The 25202-nt window shown below is 44.1% G+C and overlaps 1 protein-coding gene across 1 annotated transcript in view; it reads right to left on the bottom strand.

The window, feature by feature from the left end:
* LOC137426137 (glutamate receptor 4-like) overlaps window positions 1-24725 on the bottom strand; it is a 457447-nt gene extending 432722 nt beyond the window's left edge. The window contains exons 1-2 of the mRNA XM_078772908.1: window positions 24665-24725; window positions 24379-24534 (exon numbers count right to left, since the gene is read on the bottom strand). Coding sequence (XP_078629034.1) covers window positions 24379-24534; window positions 24665-24725 — 217 coding nt within the window. The remainder of the gene's footprint in view (window positions 1-24378; window positions 24535-24664) is intronic.
* Between the last annotated feature and the right edge of the window lie 477 nt (window positions 24726-25202).

The following is a 25202-nucleotide window of genomic DNA, read 5'->3' as shown; positions in this document are numbered from 1 at the left end:
ATGACAGGGAGATCAGGAGAAGTGGTGGAAGTATTGGTCAGAAGAAGAGTGGACATATGTTGTGTGCAGGGGATGAGATGGAAGGGAAGTGGTGTGAGAATGGTGAAAGGTAGGCAGGGACGGAAATACAAGTTTGTGTGGCAAGGGTGCCCGGAGGGCGTGAATGGTGTTGGTGTCCTGTTTTCTGAGGAGTTTGTAGACAGTGTGGTGAGTGTGACTAGAGTGAGTGAAAGGTTGATGATGGTGAAAATGATGACTGGAAAGCTCTTGGTGAACGTCAGTGAACGGCATCCCGGGATATGCTATGCAGGTCGGTCGGAGTGATGAAGAGAGGGACCAGTTCTGGTGTGCGATAGAGAAGCTAATGGAAAACGTGAAAGATGAGGAAGTTGTTGTTGTAGGAGGAGACCTAAATGGACATGTGGGAAGGAGTATGGACAGTTTTGAGGGAGTTCATGGGAGTTATGGATATGGTGTGAGGAATGGAGAAGGTGAAAGGATTTTGGAGTTTGCTGATGGAGCTGGTTTGTTGATTTGTAATACTCGGTTCCAGAAAGTGGATAATAAGCTTGTTACATACACGTCAGGTGGGTCGACGACAACCATTGACTACCTGATGGTGCGTAGGCGAGATAGTGGGCACCTCCGGGACACAAAGGTGATCCCAGGGGAGGACGCTGTTTCACAGCACCACTTGGTTGTCTGAGACACAAGGATGAAAGGTGCGAGGAGAGCTCGGTGGGTGAAGTACCAACCGAGAATGAAGGTGTGGAGGTTGAAAGAGGTGACAGTGAGGGAGGCATTAAAAGAGAGGCTGAGTATGGCAGAGGGTGATGTGGTTGAGCTTGAAAGTGGTTGGATGTCAATGAAAGATAGTCTGTTGGGAACCGTTGGTGAGGTACGTGGAAGGATTAAAGGACCACCGAGGCACTCGGAAACATGGTGGTGGGATGATGAAGTTGGAAAGTGGATTGACGAGAAGAGGATGAAATTCAACGAGTGGTAGAAGGCGAAGGGTACGGGGGCAGAAAAGGCAGAACATGAAAGTTATAAGGCAGCCAAGAAAGAGGTAGCAAAGGCGGAGGAGGCATGGAGGAAAATGTTCGGAGAACGCTTGGATTCGGAAGAGGGTCAGAGAGCGGTATTCAGGATTGCAAAGCAGAAAGCGAAAGAGCGGTGCGATGTGATGGGGGTGAGTTGCTTGAAGGATGAAGTGGGACAAATCATTATGGATCCAGATGGAATTAAAGGAAGATGGAAGAGATATATGGAAATGCTTTTGAATGCAAAGCATGAATGGGATGGCAACATCGAGAGTAACCCAGTTTTAGGACCGGCAGAGAAGATAACTGAGAAGGAAGTTGAGGATGCGATAAAAGCAAAGAAGAGTAGAAAAGCAGGAGGGCCGACGGGAGTTGTGGGAGATATGTTGAAGTCAGCGGGAAGTTTGTTTGTGAAGAGAATGACAGAGATCTGTAATCTGGTGGTGAAAGAAGGCCGCATTCCAGTGGATTGGGAACTGCGTACCCTCATCCCTCTATACAAGGGGAAAGGTGACCTTCTGGACTGTGGTTCGTATAGATCGACAAAGGTATTGGAGCATGGAATGAAGGTTTTGGAAAGGGTGTTGGAGAGGAGGATAAGGAAGAAAGTGAAGATGAATGAAATGCAGTTTGGATTTATGCCAGGAAGAGGAATGACAGTCACGCTTTTTATTGGAAGGCAGTTGCAGGAGAAGTACTTGGAGAAGAGGAAGAAGTTGTTTCTTGGGTTTGTTGATCTGGAGAAAGCATTCGATAGGGTTCCACGCGAAGTAGTGGCATGGGCATTGAGGAAGTTAGGAGTGGAGGAATGGTTGATCAGAGTAGTGATGGCAATGTACAAAAGAGCGTGCACAGCTTTAAGGACGAAGGACGTGAACAGTGATGAGTTTGAGGTGAAGGTGGGAGTGCATCAGAGGTCGGTACTAAGTCCACTACTATTGGTAGCTGTGATGGAGGTGCTGGCTTGGAATGTAAAGTTGGGTTTACCATGGGAGTTGTTGTATGCAGATGATCTGGTATTGATTGCGGAAAGTATGGATGGACTGAAGGAGAAGATGAACAAGTGGAAAGAATGTATGGAGACAAAAGGTCTGAAGGTGAATATCAGAGAAACGAAGGTGATGGCAAGTGGTAAAGCATGTGGTGAGGTGGAAATAACTGGGAAGTGGCCATGTGCTGTGTGCAGGAAGGGTGTCGGAGTGAACTCCATTCAATGTACAATGGGTGCTGAGTATGTTCTTCAAAAATGTAGTGGTCTGAGAGAGTCATTAACCAGTGTGGCTGCTACATTCAAGTGTAAGTTGTGCACAGAGGGAGCTGCAGATGGAGGAAATGCTGAGTTGGATCTTGGAGACGGCGTGAAGCTGGAAGGTGTGAAAACATTTTGCTACCTCGGAGACATGCTGAATGGAGAAGGTGGATCAGACTCGGCAACGGTTGTTGGAGTGAGATGTGCATTGAAGAGGTTTCGGGAACTGAGTGGCGTGCAGACGAGGAGGGGAGTGTCGTTGAAGCTGAAGGGAAAGGTGTATGCTGCATGTGTGAGAAGTGTTATGATTTATGGGAGCGAGACATGGGTAATGTATGTGGAGCAGCAACGAAGACTGGAAAGGGTGGAAATGCGAATGGTTCGGTGGATGTTCGGAGTATCGATGAGAGCGAGAGGAAGACAAATGATGAATTGCGAAAGATGATGGGAATAGAGCCTGTGATGGATGCTGTGAAGAGAAACAGGTTGAGATGGTTTGGTCATGTGTTGAGGAAGGACGAAAGTGACTGGTTGAGAAGAGTGATGGAAATGAATGTCGAAGGAAGTAGAGAATGGTGAAGACCGAGAAAGATTTGGCCAAAGGTGGTGGAAGAAGAATTGTGAGCAAGGGGGTTAGTTAACAAGGGGAGATGCAGAAAATAGGGCAAAATGGAGAAGATTGTCATGGGGCCCACAAGGCTAACCCCTGCTCTAGCAGGGAAATTGCCTTAAAATGCCTGTTGTTGTTGTTGTTGTTGTTGTTGTTGTTGTTGTTGTTGTAGACACAACATGAAAAAGGAAGTCAGAATATTAGGGTGAGATAAAAGAAAAATATTTCGGCTCTTCTGAGCCAAAATGCCAAAACAAAAAATTTATCATCCTCCTGTGGGTTTCCTTGTTGGATGGAGAAGGTGTGGACAGGAGTTAACTAGAAATGCACATCTGCCAAGGGTGTGGGCAACCTGTCACAAATTTGAAAGGAATAAACACATTTTGATTGTTAAATATTGCGTTTGAACTGCACTATATTTTTTATTAAGAATGGAAATATCTAGGGACGATAACTACGACTGAAATAAGGAATAACTTGGGGATGACTGAAGTGATGATTCACTTCCAACTATTCTGACTTATAAAAGTGCATGCATGTGAAATGTATTGTGATAGTTATATGAAAGAAACACCGAATGATTTTTCATTCTTACAGACTCAAAATAATTGCCAAAATGGATCGCTGAAGGAAATGAACAAATTAAGGATGAAACATATGGGTGATGAGGAAAACTAAACAAGATAAATAGAATAAAGAATGAGCACGTGCTCTTCCCACAGCAGTACAGGTAGTAGGAAAAAAAAGAGTGAAAAACTCCAATGCATTATGGGAATTCACAGATAAAATTGGCTTCTGGTTATGAACATAGTAAACTACTGCAGTGGCGATCAACAGTCATTGTGGAATTAAATTATGAATTAAAAGCCATGGCAGCTTCAATAGTCCCTTTCCAAAAGCTGCAAACTCAACATTAAGATTATATTCATGACAACAACCAAGGCAAAACAGAAGTCTTGCTTAAAATTCCACAATGGGAATATCGTCTTTCATGTATGTATTTTTCTATAGGTACTTATTAGGGCTTTGAAGAGAGGTCGAACAATGATAATGGCAGTAATCAAAACAAACTACATTTTTATGACCCCAATTATTTTCACATGATTGTGGTCTGCCCTGGGAACAATTGTGGTCTAGGGCCTTGCCGAACTGGCTGGTAAGGCCTGATGTTTGAAGGTGGAACAAAATTTTAATATATTTATGGTGCCGGCAATAACTCCCTTACTCTTTTCCTGCTTGCAAAATACACTGTGGTATCTCTAACATCTACTCAGTAATGCTCGGCCCCCAATGGCCTGTTATTCTGAGGAGTGACATTGAGGAAAACCTCTTAATGTGTATAAAATACTCCAATGGCTCAGCATCTCAAACAACCTCTGACAGTGGAGGCTCATACCGGTCTTCTCATGGCGGGGTTGTTCTCACTAACTGGTATAGAGATGAAAGACAAATCACTGGCACCTTCAAACCAGTTGATTTGGGCGGATAGGGCTCATTAGCCTTGGTAGGCAGCTCATCTATTAGAAAGAAGCTTTTAATCCAAAACTGCCACTGTCTTGCAATTCAGGATTTGAAACCAAAGGCTCGGGGTTTAATGGGTTAAAGTCAGCAATTCTTTTCAAAGGAGGTGGCCTTTGCATTTATCAACCCGTGGGCCACCCTTTGGCAAGGTGTATTCCCCCCATTTTAGCGTCCATATATGGGTCTTGTGTAGCCATGGCAGCAGGTGGTGGTTGGCAATGCAGACAGCTGGCACATATTTCCAGTAATGGTTGTATGGCTTTGATGCTCGGCAGAGGATTATTGTATGGAGAACAATGGCTGGGGATCACTGATCTCGCATAGACACCTACCGGAAGAAGGCAATGGCAAACTACTTCCGTACATGTCAAGAAAACAATCATGAACAGGAGAAATATGAGATAAAGCTATGTTGGCAGATGACTCCCCCAGGTTTTAAAGGACCCAAATGGCTACTGGGGAAGAGTAAAGTGTTTTGTTGAGTAGGACAGGCTATTATTATGGGACTGCATCAAACCTGCAAGGAAATCCAGCCGCTAATGTCGCCAGAACTGAAAGTCAAACATTGAACTTCTCAAACGTTCACAAAATTGGGACATTACATGTAATATCAATGAATCAGGGAAAGTTATGCACTACCGGTCAAAAGTTTTAGAACACCTCAATTTTTCCAGTTTTTATTGAAATTTACACAGTTTATTGTCTCAATGTACTCTGAAATTAAGCATAGAACAAATAAACAATTGGAGATAAAAAAGAAATCATAGAATCATTTTGTTTAACAAAATTTAATTTAAATTTTTGACTCTGCAAAGTATCCACCTTTTGCAGATAGAACCGCCGAACACACTCGTGGCATTCTTTCTACAATGGAAATCAAATATTGTTCGGGAAGTTCTTCCCAACACTGTTGGAGAAGTTCCCACAAATGTGTTGCACTTGTCGGTTGCTTTGCTTTCACCCTTCTCTCCAGTTCATCCCAAACCAGCTCGATGGGGTTTAAGTCTGGAGACTGTGCTGGATAGTCTGGAGACTGGAGACCATTCCATGATTTGAAGCCTACCGTCTTGTTCTTTTCCTCTAAGGTAGTTTTGACATAGCCTGGAGGTGTGTTTAGGGTCATTATCTTGCTGTAGGATGAACCCCTGACCAACTAGGCATATACCAGTGGGTATTGCATGGTGCTGCAAAATTCTGTGGTAGCCCTTTTGGTTCAGGGTGCCAGACACTCTGTGCAAGTCGCCGACTCTGTATCCAGCAAAAGAGCCCCAGACCATCATGCTTCCTCCTCCATGTTTGACAGTTGGTGTCACACACTGAGGAACCATCCTTTCGCCTACTCGACGGCATACAAAAACCCTGCGTGATGAACAGAATATTTCAAATTTTGATTCATCGGCCCATAAGACTTTCTTCCAGTCTTCAGTAGTCCACTGGCGGTGCTTCATGGCCCAGGCAAGCCTCTTTTTCTTATTTTGCCATCTTAGCAATGGCTTTCTTACTGCCACTCGACCTGTCAAACCTGCAGCTTCTCTTCTTCTCTTCTCTTCACAGTTGAAACTGAGACTTGCTTACTTCGGCCAGTGTTAAGCTGTGCTTGAAGCTGTTGTCCTGTGAGCCGCCTATCACGCAAGATGTTGACTCTCAGAAACTTGTCTTCTGATTCTGTCGTGGCTTTGGGTCTGCCAGACCTCTTCCTGTCAGAGTTTCCTCCAGTTTCCATTATACTACTTCCTGCAGTGCAATATTGTCCAAATAATGCTTTAGAGGGTGTAATAACAGTCTGTTCCAATACTGCTTTTATACAGACAGGGGGTTTGTAATCAAGTAATCAGCAGAGGTTGGGACACCTGTAGGAATTGTTTTCATCAACTCTCAAGGCTTAATTTACTTGCATTGCTGCAGAACAGCTGTACGTTGTTAACCCATTACTTGTTCCCTGAAAAGGCCTTTTTTTTTTACAATATAACTGTGCAATTTACATTATTTGCCCTTTTTTGCGAACCTAAACTTTTTTTTAACCTCGAGCAGTTTACTGCTTACCTTTGTACCATTTCAGGTTATTCACTGGACATTAAACTGCGTAAGTTTCAATAAAAACTGAAAAAATTGAGGTGTTCTAAAACTTTTGACCGGTAGTGTATGTAATGAGGCAAAATCAGGAGACGACAAGAGCTGGAATTTTGGAGAAACGTGAACTTAGATGACGTGAAATGACATTTACAAAGTGTTCTCTTGTCCTCACAAAAGTTGCAACAGAAATGGAGTGGCAGTGAGTTGCAATAAAAAAACAGGCAGGGTCAGTAATGGCATACATTCTGTGTTCCCGACAGAGACCGACTGTGTTAAGCTTAGCTTAAAGATAACCGGGAAACTGTTAAGGCCCATTAAGCGTGCCATTCAGTCTTCTCACTATTATTTTAATTGCAAAATTTTTTTTTTTTTTGGTATACAAGGTCGAGGTTCGTGAAAGAGCTAAAATTCCCCATTTTCGCTTCCTGTGATCCCCACTATTTATTAAACATGTGTTGCTTTTGAAACAAGTGCTGTGTATTCTGAGCAACGGTCTCATTCTCTGACATTACTAAATACTCCCTGTTAAGCCCACAGCGCGTGATGAAACAGACACGTGGTTAAATTAATAAATCATAAGCGTGAAGGAGCTGTGCTCCTACGCGAGTTGAAAGGATTGACGCGATAAAAGACGGGAATTCATCCGAGTTTCTTGATTGAGCAAAACCAAAACTCGGGTACTCTGAAAAGCCCGTTTATCGGGCAGCAATATATATATGCAATCAAACACGTCATGCCGGAGCGTTTGCCCGGGAAAGGCGAGACTGGGCGTGCCCGGGCGGCCTGGGCGAGCCCGGGAAAGGCAAGTCTGGACATGCCCAGGAAAGGCGAGACCGGGCGTGCCCGGGCGGGCTGGGCGAGCCCGGGAAAGGCGAGTCTGGGCATGCCCGGGAAAGGCGAGACCGGGCGTGCCCGGGCGGCCTGGGCGAGCCCGGGAAAGGCGAGTCCGGGCATGCCCGGGAAAGGCGCGTCTGGGCATGCCCGGGTGGCCTGGGCGAGCCCGGTACAGTGATCGCTCCCTGGTTGCGTCTTCGGCAGGTGTAAGACGATTGTGTATGCTCAGCGGCAACCGCTACAAGCGCATCCTATTGGCTTATCCAGCTTTCTGCACTTCCTCTCAGCATCTTGGGAGTTCATTATCAGGTGGTCTCATGTTAGGGAGACCGCGTCAGCACAATATATATAACAGGACCCAATCACGTATATCACTCGTAATTGGAGGGAATAATCAATCAGCTCTCACGTAATGAATTGCCCCAGGTGGCTAGGATTTCAATAAATTAACCCCCTTGCTCTTCTAGCCAAATAACTGCACAGCGAAACCAAGAAACATGACTCAACACAACCCCTTTGCTGTTTCAGATCCCACCCAGGTTCCTCTATAGCTGCAGACATTCATAAATAGTACATACAGTCAAGTGAAAAAGTAAGTACACCCCATGTAAAGTTTTGACTTTTTCAACATATTTCAACATACAGCTATTTGATCTTCATTTCAACAATATTGAAAGATAAAGGTGATATAATATAACAAATATCATGAAACATTTACATTTTGTAGTCCATTGTATAATTTAAATAAACATAAATGCAAATTTTGCATGTGGAAAAAGTAAGTACACCCCGACATTTATCACTACTTCAAATACCTAAAATTAGAATCAGGTGCACCAGCTCACGTGCAAATGATTAGAACATCGTTAGAGAGGATCTTGGAGGAACCTGTCTTATTTAAACCTCAGACATTTAGTTTGGTTTGCTCTTTGTTGTTGAAGTGTGCGGCATCACCATGCCTAGATCAAAAGAGCTCTCTGAGACCTTCAGAAGGAAGGATATAGATGCCTACGAGTCTGGGAAGGGATTTAAAAAGATCTCCAAACAACTTGAAATCAATCATTCGACTGTCCAGAAGATCATCTACAAGTGGAAAAGATTCTAAACAACTGCCAACTTGTTCAGGCCATGCCGCCCCAGCAAGTTCAGCCCGAGATCAGACCGAAAGATGCTGAAAGAAGTCTCTAAGAACCCCAGAATGTCATCACTGGACCGACAGGTAGCTCTTGCCACTGTTGATGTCAAAGTGCACGAGTCTACCATAAGAAAGAGGCTGCACAAATTTGATCTACATGGGAGGTGTGCCAGGAGGAAACCTTTGCTGTCCAGAAAGAACATCAGGGCAAGACTAAAATTTGCCAATGAACACCTAGGTCCTAGGCAAAGACCAGCACTTCTGGAACAATGTACTCTGGACAACTGAGTCAAGGGAAGAGCTATTTGGCTACAGTACCAGAAGACATGTTTGGCGAAAACCAAAGACAGCATTTGACCACAAGAACCTGATACCAACTGTAAAGCCGGTGGTGGAAATATTATGGTTTGGGGCAGCATTGCTGCATTAGGGCCTGGGCAGCTCACCATCATAGAATCCACAATGAATTCTTTATTGTACCAGAGGGTGCTTGAGGATAATGTGAGGCCATCTGTCGGAAAGTTGAAGCTCAACCGAAGGTGGACCTTGCAACATGACAATGACCCTAACCATACCAGTAAATCCACCAAGGAATGGCTGAAAAGAAAGAAATGTAGGGTTCTGGAATGGCCAAGTCAAAGCCCGGATCTAAATCCCATCGAGATGTTGTGAGGGGATTTGAAACGAGCTGTGCATCCAAGAAACCCCTCAAACATCGCACAGCGGAAAGATTTCTGCATGGACGATTGGGCAAAAATTTCTCCCAGTCAATGTCAGAGACTGGTAGACAGTTATAAGAAACGCCTACTTGAGGTTGTTTCTGCCAAATGGGGCTATACAACCTATTAGAGCCAAGGGTGTACTTACTTTTTCCACATGCGAAATTTGGATTTTATGTTTATTTAAATTATACAATGGATTACAAAATGTACAGTCACGTGAAAAAGTAAGTACACCCCATGTAAAGTTTTGACTTTTTCCACATATTTCAACATACAACTATTTGATCTTCATTTCAACAATATTGATAGGTAAAGGTGATATAATACAACAAATATCATGAAACATTTACATTTTGTAGTCCATTGTATCTATCTATAATTCCAGTAATCTGTGTGTGTGTGTGTGTCTGTCTGTCTGTATGCGACCGCTGTTTCTCGACAACTACCGGTCCGATATACTTGAAACTTGCCAGGTATATTGCTGGGGACCCGAGGATGTGCCTTTTCAAGGTTTGAAATTAATCGGACAAGTGGTTCCCAAGGTATGGTCACCGTACTCGCAAGCCGTTCGCTTTGGCTTTGCGAATGGACCAAACCATTTCATGTAAATAGAGGGGGGGGGGGGGTTCTGTGGTCGTTGCGAATGGACCAAACCATTTCATGTAAATAGAGGGGGGGGGGGGTTCTGTGGTCGTTGCGAATGGACCAAACCATTTCATGTAAATAGAGGGGGGGGGGGTTCTGTGGTCGTTACTGCCACGTGGTTTCAAAGTTTTTTTTTGTTGTTGTTGTTTGCACGCATGTTTTTTTGCACGCACGTACGGGCAAGCACGTACGGGCGTGCCCGTACGTGCGGGCACGCCCTAGTAATTTAAATAAACATAAATGCAAATTTCGCATGTGGAAAAAGTAAGTACACCCCTACATTTATCACTACTTCAAATACCTAAAATTACAATCAGGTGCACCAGCTCAGGTGCAAATGATTAGAACATCGTTAGAGAGGATCTTGGAGGAACCTGTCTTATTTAAACCTCAGACATTTAGTTTGGTTTGCTCTTTGTTGTTGAAGTGTGCGGCGTCACCATGCCTCGATCAAAAGAGCTCTCTGAGGCCTTCAGAAAGAAGGTTATAGATGCCTACGAGTCTGGGAAAGGATTTTAAAAGATCTCCAAACAATTTGAAATCAATCATTCGAATGTCCAGAAGATCATCTACAAGTGGAGAAGATTCCAAACAACTGCCAACTTGTTCAGGCCAGGCCGCCCCAGCAAGTTCAGCCCGAGAGCAGACCGCAAGATGCTGAAAGAAGTCTCTAAGAACCCCATAATGTCATCACGGGACCTACAGGTAGCTCTTGCCACTGTTGATGTCGAAGTGCACGAGTCTACCATTAGAAAGAGGCTGCACAAATTTGATCGACATGGGAGGTGTGCCAGGAGGAAACCTTTTCTGTCCAGAAAGAACATCAGGGCAAGACTAAAGTTTGCCAATGAACACCAAGGCAAAGACCAGCACTTCTGGAACAAAGTGCTCTGGACAGATGAGTCAAAGGAAGAGCTATTTGGCCACAGTACCAGAAGACATGTTTGGCGAAAACCAAAGACAGCATTTGACCACAAGAACCTGACACCAACTGTAAAGCATGGTGGTGGAAATATTATGGTTTGGGGCAGCTTTGCTGTATCAGGGCCTGGGCAGCTCACCATCATAGAATCCACTATGAATTCTTCATTGTACCAGAGGGTGCTTGAGGATAATGTGAGGCCATCTGTCGGAAAGTTGAAGCTCAACCGAAGGTGGACCTTGCAACATGACAATGACCCTAAACATACCAGTAAATCCACCAAGGAATCGCTGAAAAGAAAGAAATGGAGGGTTCTGGAATGGCCCAGTCAAAGCCCGGATCTAAATCCCATCGAGATGTTGTGGGGGGATTTGAAACGAGCTGTGCATGCAAGAAACCCCTCAAACATCGCACAGCTGAAAGAATTCTGCATGGAGGAGTGGGCAAAATTTTCTCCCAGTCGATGTCAGAGACTGGTAGACAGTTATAAGAAACACCGACTTGAGGTTGTTGCTGCCAAAGGGGCAATACCACCTATTAGGGGTGTACTTACTTTTTCCACATGCGAAATTTGCATTGATGTTTATTTAAATTATACAATGGACTACAAAATGTAAATGTTTCATGATATTTGTTGTATTATATCACCTTTATCTTTCAATATTGTTGAAATGAAGATCAAATAGCTGTATGTTGAAATATGTTGAAAAAGTCAAAACTTTACATGGGGTGTACTTATTTTTCACATGACTGTATGTAAGAATCTGAATGCTACACGACCCCCTTAGCCGCTGGACTAGTTTCAACACTTGTTGGCGAGTCATCAGCTACAACATAGACAGAAACACGCAACACCGAGGCTACCAAGCATGTACCACGTGCAATGCCAATAGCAGTTAATATGTAAAAACAAGACCCAATCATGTATCTCACCCATAATTGAATGGAATACCAATCAGTTCTCACCTCATCAATTATCCCAGGTGGTTGAAATTTCAATCATCTTAATCCCCATGTTATTCCAGACAAAGAAAGCGACAAAGAAACCAAGAAAAGCTCCACAAGTTAAACCCTTTGCTGTTTCAAACACTAATTGGGTTCCTCTAAAGCTGCAGTCATTCTTAAGTAGCACAAACGTTAGAATCCTAATGCTACACACCTCCCTCTAAACTCGTCGGAAGATTCGCTTTTCATCTGCTGACAGCATTTGATCTCTGCACTGCTAGAGGCCCTTCTGGGTTTGCAGTCATGATATCGTCATGACGGTCTCTTCGCAGCATTTGTCCAGGTCAGAGAACTTCAATAATCCTATTTGTAGGGCTCCCGACTGCTTAAAAACAATGGTGATTCTTCCTGGTTGTGTTTGCTGGGGCGAAAGACAATGTGTCGATGTGGCAAATGGCAGTTGTTGGTACTTACATGCTTGCCAACTGACCTCATGGCCGAAGTTGGACAATACATCACCCACGTTATGAAACTTGACAAGTTTATATCCATTTGTTGATTCTGCCTTTTTATGCCTCCGCCAACGAAGTCGCCGGCATTATGTTAGGTAAAAATCCTGTTACCGCGATAACTTGTGAGCCAGTCATGGGATTCTGGCCAAATTTGGTAAAGTTATGTAGAATGATGTATTGATGAACTGAATAGATTTTGGGGTGAAGAGGTGAAAGGTCAACGTCTGTAATATGTCTATGACTTGAGAACGGTTAAAGTTATCTAATTCAAACTTTGTACAGATATATATATATATATAATGATGTAAAGATTAAATGCTTCGATTTTGGGTTCTCAAGGTCAAAGGCCAAAGGTTAGAGGTCATGTCAGGTAAAAATGTGATTACTTGTGAACAGCTGAAGGGATTTCAATTAAAACTTGGTACAGGTATGTATAATGATGTAAACATGTACTGATTAAATCTTGGGGTCAAGAGGTCATGTCAGGTAGAAATGTGATAACTTGAGAACAGCTGAATGGATTTAAATCAAACTTGGTACAAGTATTGCAATGATGGAATAATGTGGGCGGAGAAATATCAGTCGACGTTGTGATGTCAAAGAGTGCCGTTCTAGTTTCTTCATGTTTTAGCCAATTTTAAAAGTGCATACGTTCCTGTATGCCTGCCATTCCTTTCCATGTCCGTCCGAACCTTTCGCCCATGCTTGGATCAATTCACGTGACACAACAAGACTTATTTTTAAAAACAACCTTTTCAGTGGCACACACTTTTAATTTCACATGCTTATTGTGTGTGTGGGCCATCTAACTGTAGTCCAGCCCAGCGAGAATGAAAAAGGGTTTCTACACCAGCTCAACATTGTTCCACTGTGATACTTCATTCACTCTTCCACCACAGCATTACCTTTGCATAATTCGCAGTGAGTATTTTTTTTATAGTTATGCCTGGTGTTGGCTTAATGGTTCAGGTTGCCGGCTTGAGATTGCAAGGTCCTGAGTTCAAGCCCCTGGCATGCTGGTCATTTAACACCAACTGGGTTGACTCAGCCTGTCATCCTTCCAAGGTAGGCAAAATGAGTACCAGCTTGCTGGGATGAATGAGCCATTCAGGTATCCTCCATCGGACCTGTCCAGGACTGTGCCCAAAAACGAAGGAACTGCTTCAGTAGACCTATACATCATCACGGAGCCCTCCAACAGGCAGATTGGAGCGACACAGAATGGTGTGCTCTCTCGAAGACCATTATATTCAGCAAGATCCCGAGTTCATCTGGGGTGAAGCCATATCATTGTGGTCGGCTCACCAAAAGGCTTTGCCCTCTGCCATGCTTTCAGGTTCACAAATGAAAACCTCAATTACCATCACAATGGTAAGGTAAACTTTCCCCCATTATCAATCACCATATCCAGAGTAACTATGGCACCTGCTGACCTCACATGACAACCAATTAAATGATTAATTGATGATTAGTGGGGACCAGACCAGTGTATGTATAATATACCATGGCATGATGAGGTTGCAGCTGTTTTCATTGATGAGGATGGTGCACCTGTACAAAATGAGATTATTGTGTCCCCAAAAGAAAAACCTATGTGTAACCTTAACTACCTCTATTCAAACTGTGACCCTATTGTGTATCCACTACTTTTTCCTCGGGGAGATTTAGGGTGGGTTCAGAGTACTTTGCATGCAGAGGAACATCGAACTGCTCAAAGACAAATGGTAAACCCACCTTCACTTCTATTCATATCGTCTGACTGTTAGTAAGGATTTTTCCCCTCTTCATTGTGGTTCCAAACTATTCCAACAGTACTTAGTGGATGCATATGTCAAGATGGAGGCATCCAGGCAGGATTATTTGCATCAGAACCAAGCATCCTTGCGCGTTGACCTCTACAAAGGTTTAATGGACAATGCTCAGAAACAATGTGCTGCTGCTCTACATTTGACACCAGGGAAAGTTATTGTTGTACCATCTTTGTATGCAGGTTGTCCTCGGGCTATGCAACACAATTATAAGGATGCATTGGTCATTGTCTGTAAATATGGAACGCTTGATCTTCTCACTTTTACATGCAATCCACGACTTCCAGAGATAATGGAAAACTTAAAACCCAATCAGCAACCACAATACGGACCAGACCTGGTGGCTCGAGTATTCAAGCAACTCTTGCAAGAACTTCTCAAGGATGTCAAAGATAGGCATGTTCTCGGCCTTCCTGTAGCCTATATGCATGTTATTGAATTTCAAAAGCGAGGCCTCACACATACTCACATGTTGATTGTCCTTCAGCAGTCAAGCAAAATTTGTGATGCATCTGATATTGACTCCCTTAAACAGTGGCCTGCAAAAGTATTCACCCTCGACCAATAATACCACATTTAGATGAATTATGTAGAAACAATCTTTCCAAATGAACTTTTTCAATTCAATACTGCAGAGATCAAACTAAACACTATTATAGTTCAAGGGAGGTTACATGTGAGGAATACCTGCAAAAACATGTACAAATCAAAATTCACTGGTTGCAAAAGTATTCAGCCCCCTTAGGTCAGTACTTGGTGGAAGTACCTTTTGCAGCAATGAATGCTACGAGTTTTTTGGGGTAGGTCTCTACAAGCTTCACACAGTAAGATGGTGAAATCTTTGACCATTCTTCATGTGAAAATTGCACTAGTTCTGCCAAGTTCGATGGGGATCATTGATGGATTGCAATCATAGTCTCACCATAAATGTTCAACTGTGTTCAAGTCAGGATTTTGTCAAGAACATTTGTTTTCTTCTCATTCAGCCACTTCAGTGTGTCTTTAGCTTTGCGCTTTGGATCATTGTCCTGCTGAAATGTGAATCTCCTACCCAGTTTCAGATTCATGGCTGACTCAGTGACTCAAGTAGGTTTTCATCAAGGATTCTTCGATACAACCAACGTGCTATCAGTGTCTCCAGGATGTGGATAATGGGCTGGGAGGTGACAGATCCCAGACATTAAGGGTGACCAACATAGCACAGTTGATGTCAAAATGAGCCAGAAGAGGGGCTGTCGTGAGCTGAGTTTTCAACATGTGTACAGTTTCTTGACAGATTGGGGTCAAATTTGACAGGTTGGGGTTGGGGGCCAGGAGGCTTCCTTTGTTAAAAGCTGACGTAACAGTGCAGTGTTACGTCCACAGTCCACAGTACAAAGCGTAACAGTGCTTTGTACTGTGGCAAGAACTGTATGTAATAAGCTGTCATGCTCAGGAAGGAGGCAAGCGGAGAAGCAGACCTCGACTCAGGGATGCAGTGAATCGCTTCCACATTGGAAAGGAGAGGGGAAATCCCATGAGGTGACAGCTTAAATCCCACAAATTACATTTCGGGCACCGCAAAAACGCATTTGTGTCACCACTCAGTGTTAAGTTGTGCTCGGTGAGTTTCTAGAACACTTGGCCCAAGCGTTCATCATGTAATGAAGTGTTGGGACCATGTACCACAATGTCATCTAACTACAAGGACATGCCCAGGATGCCAGGAAAGATGGATGACATTCTCTTTTGAAAACAGCTGGGTGTGGAACTTAAGTCAAATAGCATTCCAATGTAATGAAAAACTCCGGTATGAGTAATGAAGGCTGCAAGGTTCCTGCTGTCTGAATCAAGGGGACTTGCAGGTAACCTTGGCATAGGTCCAACTTACTATAGACAGTAGAGCCACAGAAACAGGTAGTAAGCTCTTCAGCTGTTGGAAGCAGATATTTGTCAGGAATAGTTGCCTTGTTCACATGTAGCACGTAAATCCACGCAAACCCGGAGTCCCTCGGACTTTTTCTTCACTATAACAAGGTTGGAGATCATTATAACAATATAACAAGGATGCATGGATAGACTCTATAATGCTTCCAGGAGGAGGGTCAAATCCGTTGCTACCTGGTCCCACAAGGCGAGGGGAATACGGCGTCGTGGCTAAATCACTGGAGCCACAGTACGATTTACTTTGGGTGGATGAATGAATGCAGAGAGGGTGCCCAAACCATCAAAGAATGCATGCCATCGTTGCTGCCAGGATAATGTATGAAGCGACCAGACATCATAATGTACGACAGCTGTAATGTACCCATTCGCAACAATTTTTGCATGTCCATAACCACTGACGGCGGTGGAGGAGCATTGCAAGGTCAAGTCGGTGTGTGTACGTTTCAAAATTCAGGAGAAACACCTTGTCACCAGTGTCCAGGAGCAGAGGACTGCACATGTCATTGAGAAAGACACGTGTTTTAAAGTTTGATGAAGTCGATAGCACAGCATGGATTTTGGCCAGTGGAGTGTGTGAAGTCAGTGACTGAGCGGTTGCTTGTGGTGAGGTGGAATGACACCACCTGGCAAAGTGGTTAAATTTCCCACAATATCTGCACTGTTTGTCCTGGGCAGGGCAATTTGTAGCTCTGGACTTGTGCCTGGTGGACCCATAGATCCTGCAATGCAGTGTTGAACATGTGGGGTGCTTCTGCATATGTTGTACTGCAAACTCTCCACTCGGTGTGGGAGTTTGCCGAATTCCTTGAACTGTAGAATCTGTAGCTGTAACAGGTGAGAGTGGTCCGGTTAAGTTTTTGTGCACTGTGGTAAACTGCTTCCACTTAACTGGCTATCAAAGTTAGACATTTATGGCTTGAGACAAAGTTAAGGAGTCAGATATGAGTAAAACCTCCCCCTCACTTGTATACTTCATCAGTTGATGCCTAATCATCTCAACGTGCAGTGCACCAAATTTACAAGAAGTGCTAATTCTCTCAATGTAGACACGTATTGGAGAATTGACTCACCGGGTCGCTGGCCCTGTTGTCGGAATTTGAACTGTTGAATGAGGACCGTCTGTGTGGCTCCTAAATGTGAAGCAAGGTGGCTTCAGCATAGGTGGGTGTAGGGTCAGGCATCAAGAAAATGCATTGACCCTCCATGCCCAAACACTGTAAGAGCAAATCATGTTTCTGTGAACTGGCCGCATCTTACAGATTCATTGCAAGCAAGTAAGTATGAAAGGAAGACAACCACCTGGTCCGGTCCGCCAGGTAAAGCCAAAAATGGGCCAGTGAGGTAATTGAAAATTCCGCAATCCTCATTGTCAATGTTGTGTCGCTCAACAGACACGAATCAATGTGATAGATTGCCAGGCACAAGTCAGTGATGGATTGCCAGGCACACGTCAGTTTATTCCACAGCACGTAACGTTCACATATCTCCGACTCCACAAGATGGCGTCTCTTCTCTCATCACCATGCCACTTCCTCTTACATCATCATGTATCTCAACAGCAAACCACAAACATATGGCAAACCAATAACAACAACAAACATAGGGGCAATACCCCTGGTGCTCACCTGGTAGAATAAACAGTATACTGCACCGACTAAGGGTATTTGAAACCAATTTCAATGGTTGCGAGAAGACAGGGCAGCATGTAGAATCATACTACCATAATCATAAGACTTTAAACAAACAAACAAAAAATACCTATTTTGGGGGGCAACCCCTCCACCCTCCCCCAACCCCAGATACCTCCGAAGACACCAATTTTTCTAATGCCTTGAAAAAAACCAAACCTTTGTACATCATGGGTGATTAATATTGTGGTGAAGTTTCATGGAAATTGTGTGTAGTTTCTGAGAAGAAGGCGAATACCTATTTTGGGGGCAACCACCCTCCCCCCAACCCCACCCCCTAACCCCACCCACCAAACCCCCCAACCTCTCCCCCCAAACCTCCCCCCCCCCCAACTAGACATCCTTAGATTTCGATTTTCTTAGTGCCGTGAACAAACTTCGGTACATCATGGGGGATGAAGGTTGTCATAAAGTTTCATAGAAATAGTGTGTGGTGTTTCAGAGGAAAAAGAAAATTCCTATTTTGGGTAGGTCAAACCTGGATCCACTTTGACCCCAGTAAACCCCCTTAGACCTCGATATTTTTCAAATCCGTGAACAAACTTTAGTCACAGCACAACAATTATCATTTGTGCCAAATTTGGGCACAATCCTTTCAGTGGTTTCGGAGAAAAAAATTGCAAGTGTTGACTGACGGACTGACGCGGACCACCATCTTGGTTTTCTGGTGTGCCTAAGACATCAGGCCTGGAGGCCTCTGCTGATTATAAACTGCCCGGGTTTGTTGCGCCGCATTGCTATTGGCTTCGTTTGCATCGTGGCTTGATTGGAATGGGGATATGAGGTGGAGGGGGAAGAGGAGGGTGTCTTGAAGTGTCACATAATATATTAGGGGGTGTGAAACCAGATGCAGCTGAAACCAACTCGTAATTGATATTGAACCAAACCATGAAGAACCTCGGAGATTAATTGTATAATACCATCAACAGCAAAGATGAGGGAGTCGTGAGCAGAGGAGGCGAAACATATATATATTTGATAGCGCAGGTTCAGACCACAGTGAGGTCATTATTGTTACTCGTATAATAGTAAGCATAGGGGCAATACCCTTTGGTGCTCACCTGATATAATAAACAGTATACTGCACTAACTAAAGGTATTTTAAACCAATTTCAATGGTTACGAGAAGACAGGGCAGCATGTAAAATCATACTAACATAATTATGAGATTTTAAACAAACAAACAAAAATTTTGGGGCACCCACCCCATGTACCTCCTCAGACCCCATTTTTTTCCAATGCCCTGAACAAACATTGGTCCATCATGAATGATGAAGGTTGTGATGAAGTTTCATTCAAATTGTGTGTGTAGATTATGAGAAAAAAAATCAAATACCTAATTTGGGGGGCAAGCCCCCCCCCCCCCATAGACCACCTAAGACCCCGATTTTTTTTAATGCTGTGAACAAAAGTTGGTATATCACGGGAGATAAAAGTTGTGGATAAATTTCATCAGAATTACATGTATAGTTTCTGAGAAGAGAGCAAACACCGATTTTGTGGGGGTTCAAACCTGAGACCCACTTTGACCCCCCATAGACCCCTGGGTGCCATGATGGGTGGAGTCAAGCGACAAATGTAGGTGACGTCCAGCAGCTGTCTGACCAATGGGTCCACATTTCAAAAATTGACCCCAACAAAATCCACAACAACAACAACCATGCAGAGCTCTTGTAGACATGCTACATGTTGCAGGAAAAGACAACAACAACAACATGCATTTTAAGGCCATTTTCCATGCTAGAGTGGGGGTTAGCCTTGCGGTCCCCATGACAATCTTCTCCATTGAGCCCTATTTTCTGCATCTCTCCTTGTTAACCCCCTTGCCCGCATTTCTTCTTCCACCATCTTTAGCCAAGTCTTTCTTGGTCTTCCCCGTCCTCTACTTCCTTCTACATTAATTTCCATCACTCTTCTTAACCAGTCACTTTCATCCTTCCTCAATACATGACCAAACCATCTTAACCTGTTCCTCTTCACATCATCAATCACAGGCTCTATTCCCATCATCTTTCGCAATTCATCATTTGTCTTCCTCTCTCTCAACGATACTCCGCACATCCACCGATCCATTCGCATTTCCACCCTTTCCAGCCTTTGTTGCTGCTATACGTTCATTACCCATGTCTCGCTCCCATAAATCATAACACTTATCACACATGCAGCATACACCTTTCCCTTCAGCTTCAACGACACTCTCCTCCTCAGCAGCATGCCACTCAGTTCCCGAAACTTCTTCCATGCACATCTCACTCTAGCAACCGTTGCCGAGTCTGATCCACCATCTCCATTCAACATGTCTCCGAGGTAGCAAAATGTTTTCACACCTTCCAGCTTCACGCCATCTCCAAGATCCAACTCAACATTTCCTCCATCTGCAGCTCCCTCTGTGCACACCTTACATCTGAATGTAGCTGCCACACTGGTTAATGACCCTCTCAGACCACGACATTTTTGATGAACCCACTCAGCACACATTGCACATTGAATGGAGTTCACTCCGACACCCTTCCTGCACACAGCACATGGCCACCTCCCAGTTCTTTCCACCTCACCACATGCTTTACCACTTGCCATCACCTTCGTCTTTCCGATATTCACTTTCAGACCTTTTTGTCTCCATACATTCCTTCCACTTGTTCATCTTTTCCTTCAGTCCATCCATACTTTCCGCAATCAACACCAGATCATCTGCAAACAACAACTCCCACGGTAAACCCTCCTTTACGTTCTGAGCCAGCACCTCTATCACAGCTACAAATAGTAGTGGACTTAGTACCAACCCCTGATGCACTCCCACCTTCACCTCAAACTCACCACTGTTCCCGTCCTTCGTCCTTACAGCTGTGTGCGCTCTTTTGTACATTGCCATCACTACTCTGATCAACCATTCCTCCACTCCTAACTTCCTCAATGCCCATGTCAATACTTTGCGTGGAACCCCATCGAATGCTTTCTCCAGATCAACAAACCCAAGAAACAACTTCTTCCTCTTCTCCATGTACTTCTCCTGCAACTGCCTCACAATAAAGAGCGTGTCTGTCGTTCCTCTTCCTGGCATAAATCCAAACTGCATTTCATTCATCTTCACTTTCTTCCTTATCCTCCTCTCCAACACCCTTTCTAATACCTTCATTCCATGCTCCAATAACTTTATCGCTCGGTACGAGCCACACTCCAGAGGGTCACCTTTCCCCTTGTATAGAGGGACGAGGGTACTCAGTTCCCCTTCCACTGGAATGCGGCCTTCTTTCACTACCGGATTACAGATCTCTGTCATTCTCTTCACACCCCAACTTCCTGCTGCCTTCAACATATCTCCCACAACTCCCGTCGGCCCTCCCGCTTTTCTACTCTTCATTGCTTTTATCGCTTCCTCAACTTCCTTCTCAGTTATCTTCTCTGCCGGTCCTAAAACTGGGTTACTCTCTACGTTGCCATCCCATTCATTCTCTGTCTTCAACAGCATTGCCATATATATTTTCCATCTTCCTTTAATTCCATCTGAGACCACAACGATTTGTCCCACTTCATCCTTCAAGCAACACACCCCTATCACATCACACCTCTCTTTCGCTATCTGCTTTGCAATCCTGAATACCGCTCTCTGACCCTCTTCCGAATCCAAGCGTTCTCCGAACATTTTCCGACATGCCTCCTGCGCCTTTGCCACCTCTTTCTTTGCAGCCTTCTTGGCTGCCTTATAACTTTCATGCTCTGCTTTTTCTGCTCCAGTACCCTTCGCCTACTGCCACTCCTTGAACTTCTTCCTCTTCTCGTCAATCCTCTTTCCAACTTCATCATCCCGCCACCATGTTTCCGAGTGCTCGGTGGTCCTATTGTCCATCCACATACCTCACCAACGGCTCCCAACCGACTATCTTTCATTGACATCCAACCACTTTCAAGCTCAACCACATCATCCTCTATCCTACTCAGTCTCTCTTTTAATGCCTCCCTTAATGTCACCTCTTTCAACCTCCACACCTTCATTCTCGGTTGGTACTTCACCCGCCGACCTCTCCTCGCACCTTTCACCCTTATGTCACAGACAACCAAGTGGTGCTGTGAAACAGCCTCCTCCCCCGGGATCACCTTTGTGTCCCGGAGGTGCCCCCTATCTCTCCTTCGCATCATCAGGTAGTCAACAGTTGTCGTCGACCCACCTGACGTGTATGTAACAAGCCCACAATCCTCCCTCTGGAACTGAGTATTACAAATCAACAAATCATCTCCACCAGCAAACTCCAAAATCCTTTCACCTTCTCCATCCCTCACACCATATCCGTAACTCCCATGAACTCCCTCAAAACCGTCCATACTCCCCCCCACATGTACATCCAGGTCTCCCCCCACCACAACAACCCCCTCATCCTTCACGCCCCCCATCAGCTTCTCCATCGCACACAAGAACCTGTCCTTCTCTTCATCGCTCCGACGAACCTGCGGAGCATATCTCGAGATGACGTTCACCTTAATATCCGTTCAGAATTACATGTATAGTTTCTGAGAAGAAAGCAAACACCGATTTTGTGGGGGTTCAAACCTGGACCCACATTGACCCCCCATAGACCCCTGGGTGCCATGATGGGTGGAGTCAAGCGACAAATGTAGGTGAGGTCCAGCAGCTGTCTGACCAATGGGTCCACATTTCAAAAATTGACCCCAACAAAAACCACAACAACAACAACCATGCAGAGCTCTTGTAGACATGCTACATGTTGCAGGAAAAGACAACAACAACAACATGCATTTTAAGGCCATTTTCCCTGCTATAGCGGGGGTTAGCCTTGCGGTTCCCATGACAATCTTCTCCATTTTGCCCTATTTTCTGCATCTCTCCTTGTTAACCCCCCTGCCCGCATTTGTTCTTCCACCATCTTTAGCCAAGTCTTTCTCAGTCTTCCCCGTCCTCTACTTCCTTCTACATTAATTTCCATCACTCTTCTCAACCAGTCACTTTCACCCTTCCTCAACACATGACCAAACCATCTCAACCTGTTCCTCTTCACAGCATCAATCACAGGCATTACCATCATCTTTCGCAATTCATCATTTGTCTTCCTCTCTCTCAACGACACTCCGCACATCCAACGAACCATTCGCATTTTCACCCTTTCCAGCCTTTGTTGCTGCTCTACGTTCATTACCCATGTCTCGCTTGCATAAATCATAACAGACGTTATGATTGCAGGATAACGTTATGATTGCAGGATTGCAGGAAAAGACGTCGACTGTTATTAATACAGACTAGTTTGCATGAGAAGACACCAACCTTGACATTTAGCAATCTTTAATTCACATTGATCAGAATCTTCAAAATCATGTGATCACAACAACTAATGTAAGCAACACATGAGCAGCTAATATTATATAAAGAGTCAGTTGTACAGAGCGAATCCATCACATTGATCAAGTAGAACAGCTCTCGGTAGAGTGCATACCTCCGCCACGCTGAGTTTTGTATCTCACTATGCGCTCTAGTTTAGGTTATGTGTCTCATTGATTGGCCAGATCTGCATCAACGGAACTTAAACAAAGTGGAAGCGGCTTGTTCTTGTCACACACCCAACCTGTACACCAAATTTGTCCAAAATTACGCTTACGATGCAGGGATACGGTGTACCTATTCTAAATCGAGGTACACACCGGGATCATTCATCCCAGCTAGCTGGTACTCAATTTTCCGACATCGGAAGAATGACAGGCTGAGTCAACCCCCCTGGCGTTAATGCAGAGATCGACCAGGATTCGAACTCAGGATCCCAAGCCGGCACCCTAACCGCTAAGCCAACACCAGGCAATACCAGGCCAGGCTCACAGACAAACGGAAAAATAAAAACAGACAAACAAACAGACGGGTGAAAACATAACCTCCGACCACCTTCCTTGATGGAGGTACTGTAGTTATGTAATGCGTTTTCATTCATTGTAATCAATTTAACTCCATAGTTTAATCAACAATGAATCATTAAGCAAATGAGTCCCTGAATTAAGAAGCATTCTGAGTATTGCGCTGCAATACATGTCCCCTACCGGCAGTCTGTCGTCCAGAAAACTGTTGGGGGGAATTACCAAAGTTCAAAGTGCCATAACTTTGTCAAAAATGATCGAAACGTCATGAAGTTCGAACCTGATCTGTAACTTATCATAAGGAAACCATGTACCAAGTTTGAAATCATTAGCATTAAGAGTTTAGAAAAAAAGTACGGAAAGCTGTTCTTTGCGCGACGGACTGACAGACGGACAGACGGAGGGACGGAGTGCAAACCTATCGTCCCCTCCCGTGTACACCGGTAGGGGACTAATAAGAAAGCCAAAGCAGTTACTCGTCTTAAAAATGTGCAATCATGTGAATGAAAATGCTCTGCAGACAAATGATGAATGAAAAGTAAAAAACGAGTGGGAATATTTGTGATTCCTGCATCCAGATGCACCAGTTGTTTCTAAAAGCAATATGCACCTGACAAACATTTAGGCCAAATGAGTTCAAACAAATCGCATTCTGCCAAACCACATTATTTTCACGAGATAAATTGGACAAGTGCATTCAACAAGTATGGGTAAAGTAAGTTAGATGCAAATAAAATTAAGAGATAATATGTGAAATAAATGATAACACAACTTGCATGAGCAGCAACAATGGCAATACATTACTGAGGGAAATACAGAATCAACACACATTGAGTGAAGAAAACACAAATGAATGGTAAGTGGGTTAACTGAGGGTGACAGTGACACCTACTTGCATTGGTAACGGTGAAGCAATTTGATGTCTCCAGGTTGTCCACATGCGGAGCAAGACGAAAGGGAGCTGCGACGCCAGGCCGAGTATTCTGCTCCACGATAGCAAGGCGGAAAGCGCTGTACTCTTGGTCTGAATTTCGCATAAACAGTCCACCTGCCAAATACCATTTATTTGTAATCGCAGGATTTCATGTAGTTCCATGTGATTGTCACGTTTATGTTCCCACAAGGAAATTCCGAAGTTTTCATCAACACCATGTTGACATTATGAGGACACCACGTACGCCATTTTAAGGGTTCCAAAAAACCGCCATGATTGGACAGCCAGAAGTCCACAATTTTCATGTTGGCATTTTAAAAAATGACAGTTTGGAGTTCAGCAGAAGCGTGAAGAAGGAGGAATCACATCATTGTTCAATGTAATATGGATGTTTCCATAACATTTATCGAAGGCGCCACATAGTCCAGCAGGATTCCAACAACACCATATTAAAATTCCCATAGTGCCATGTCGAGGTTTTGATGATGCCATGTCGAGGTTTTGATGATGCCATGTCGAGGTTTTGATGATGCCATGTCGAGGTTTTGATGATGCCATGTCAAGGTTTTGATGATGCCATGTCGAGGTTTTGATGATGCCATGTCGAGGTTTTGATGATGCCATGTCGAGGTTTTGATGATGCCATGTCGAGGTTTTGATGATGCCATGTCGAGGTTTTGATGATGCCATGTCGAGGTTTTGATGATGCCATGTCGAGGTTTTGATGATGCCATGTTGAGGTTTTGATGATGCCATGTCGAGGTTTTGATGATACCATGTCG

Source organism: Myxine glutinosa, chromosome 1 (assembly GCF_964187855.1).
Source record: "Myxine glutinosa chromosome 1, kmMyxGlut1.1, whole genome shotgun sequence".
Classification (NCBI taxonomy): Eukaryota; Metazoa; Chordata; class Myxini; order Myxiniformes; family Myxinidae; genus Myxine; species Myxine glutinosa.
Note: the sequence above shows the minus strand (reverse complement) of the source record. Positions and strands in the feature narration are given on the sequence as shown.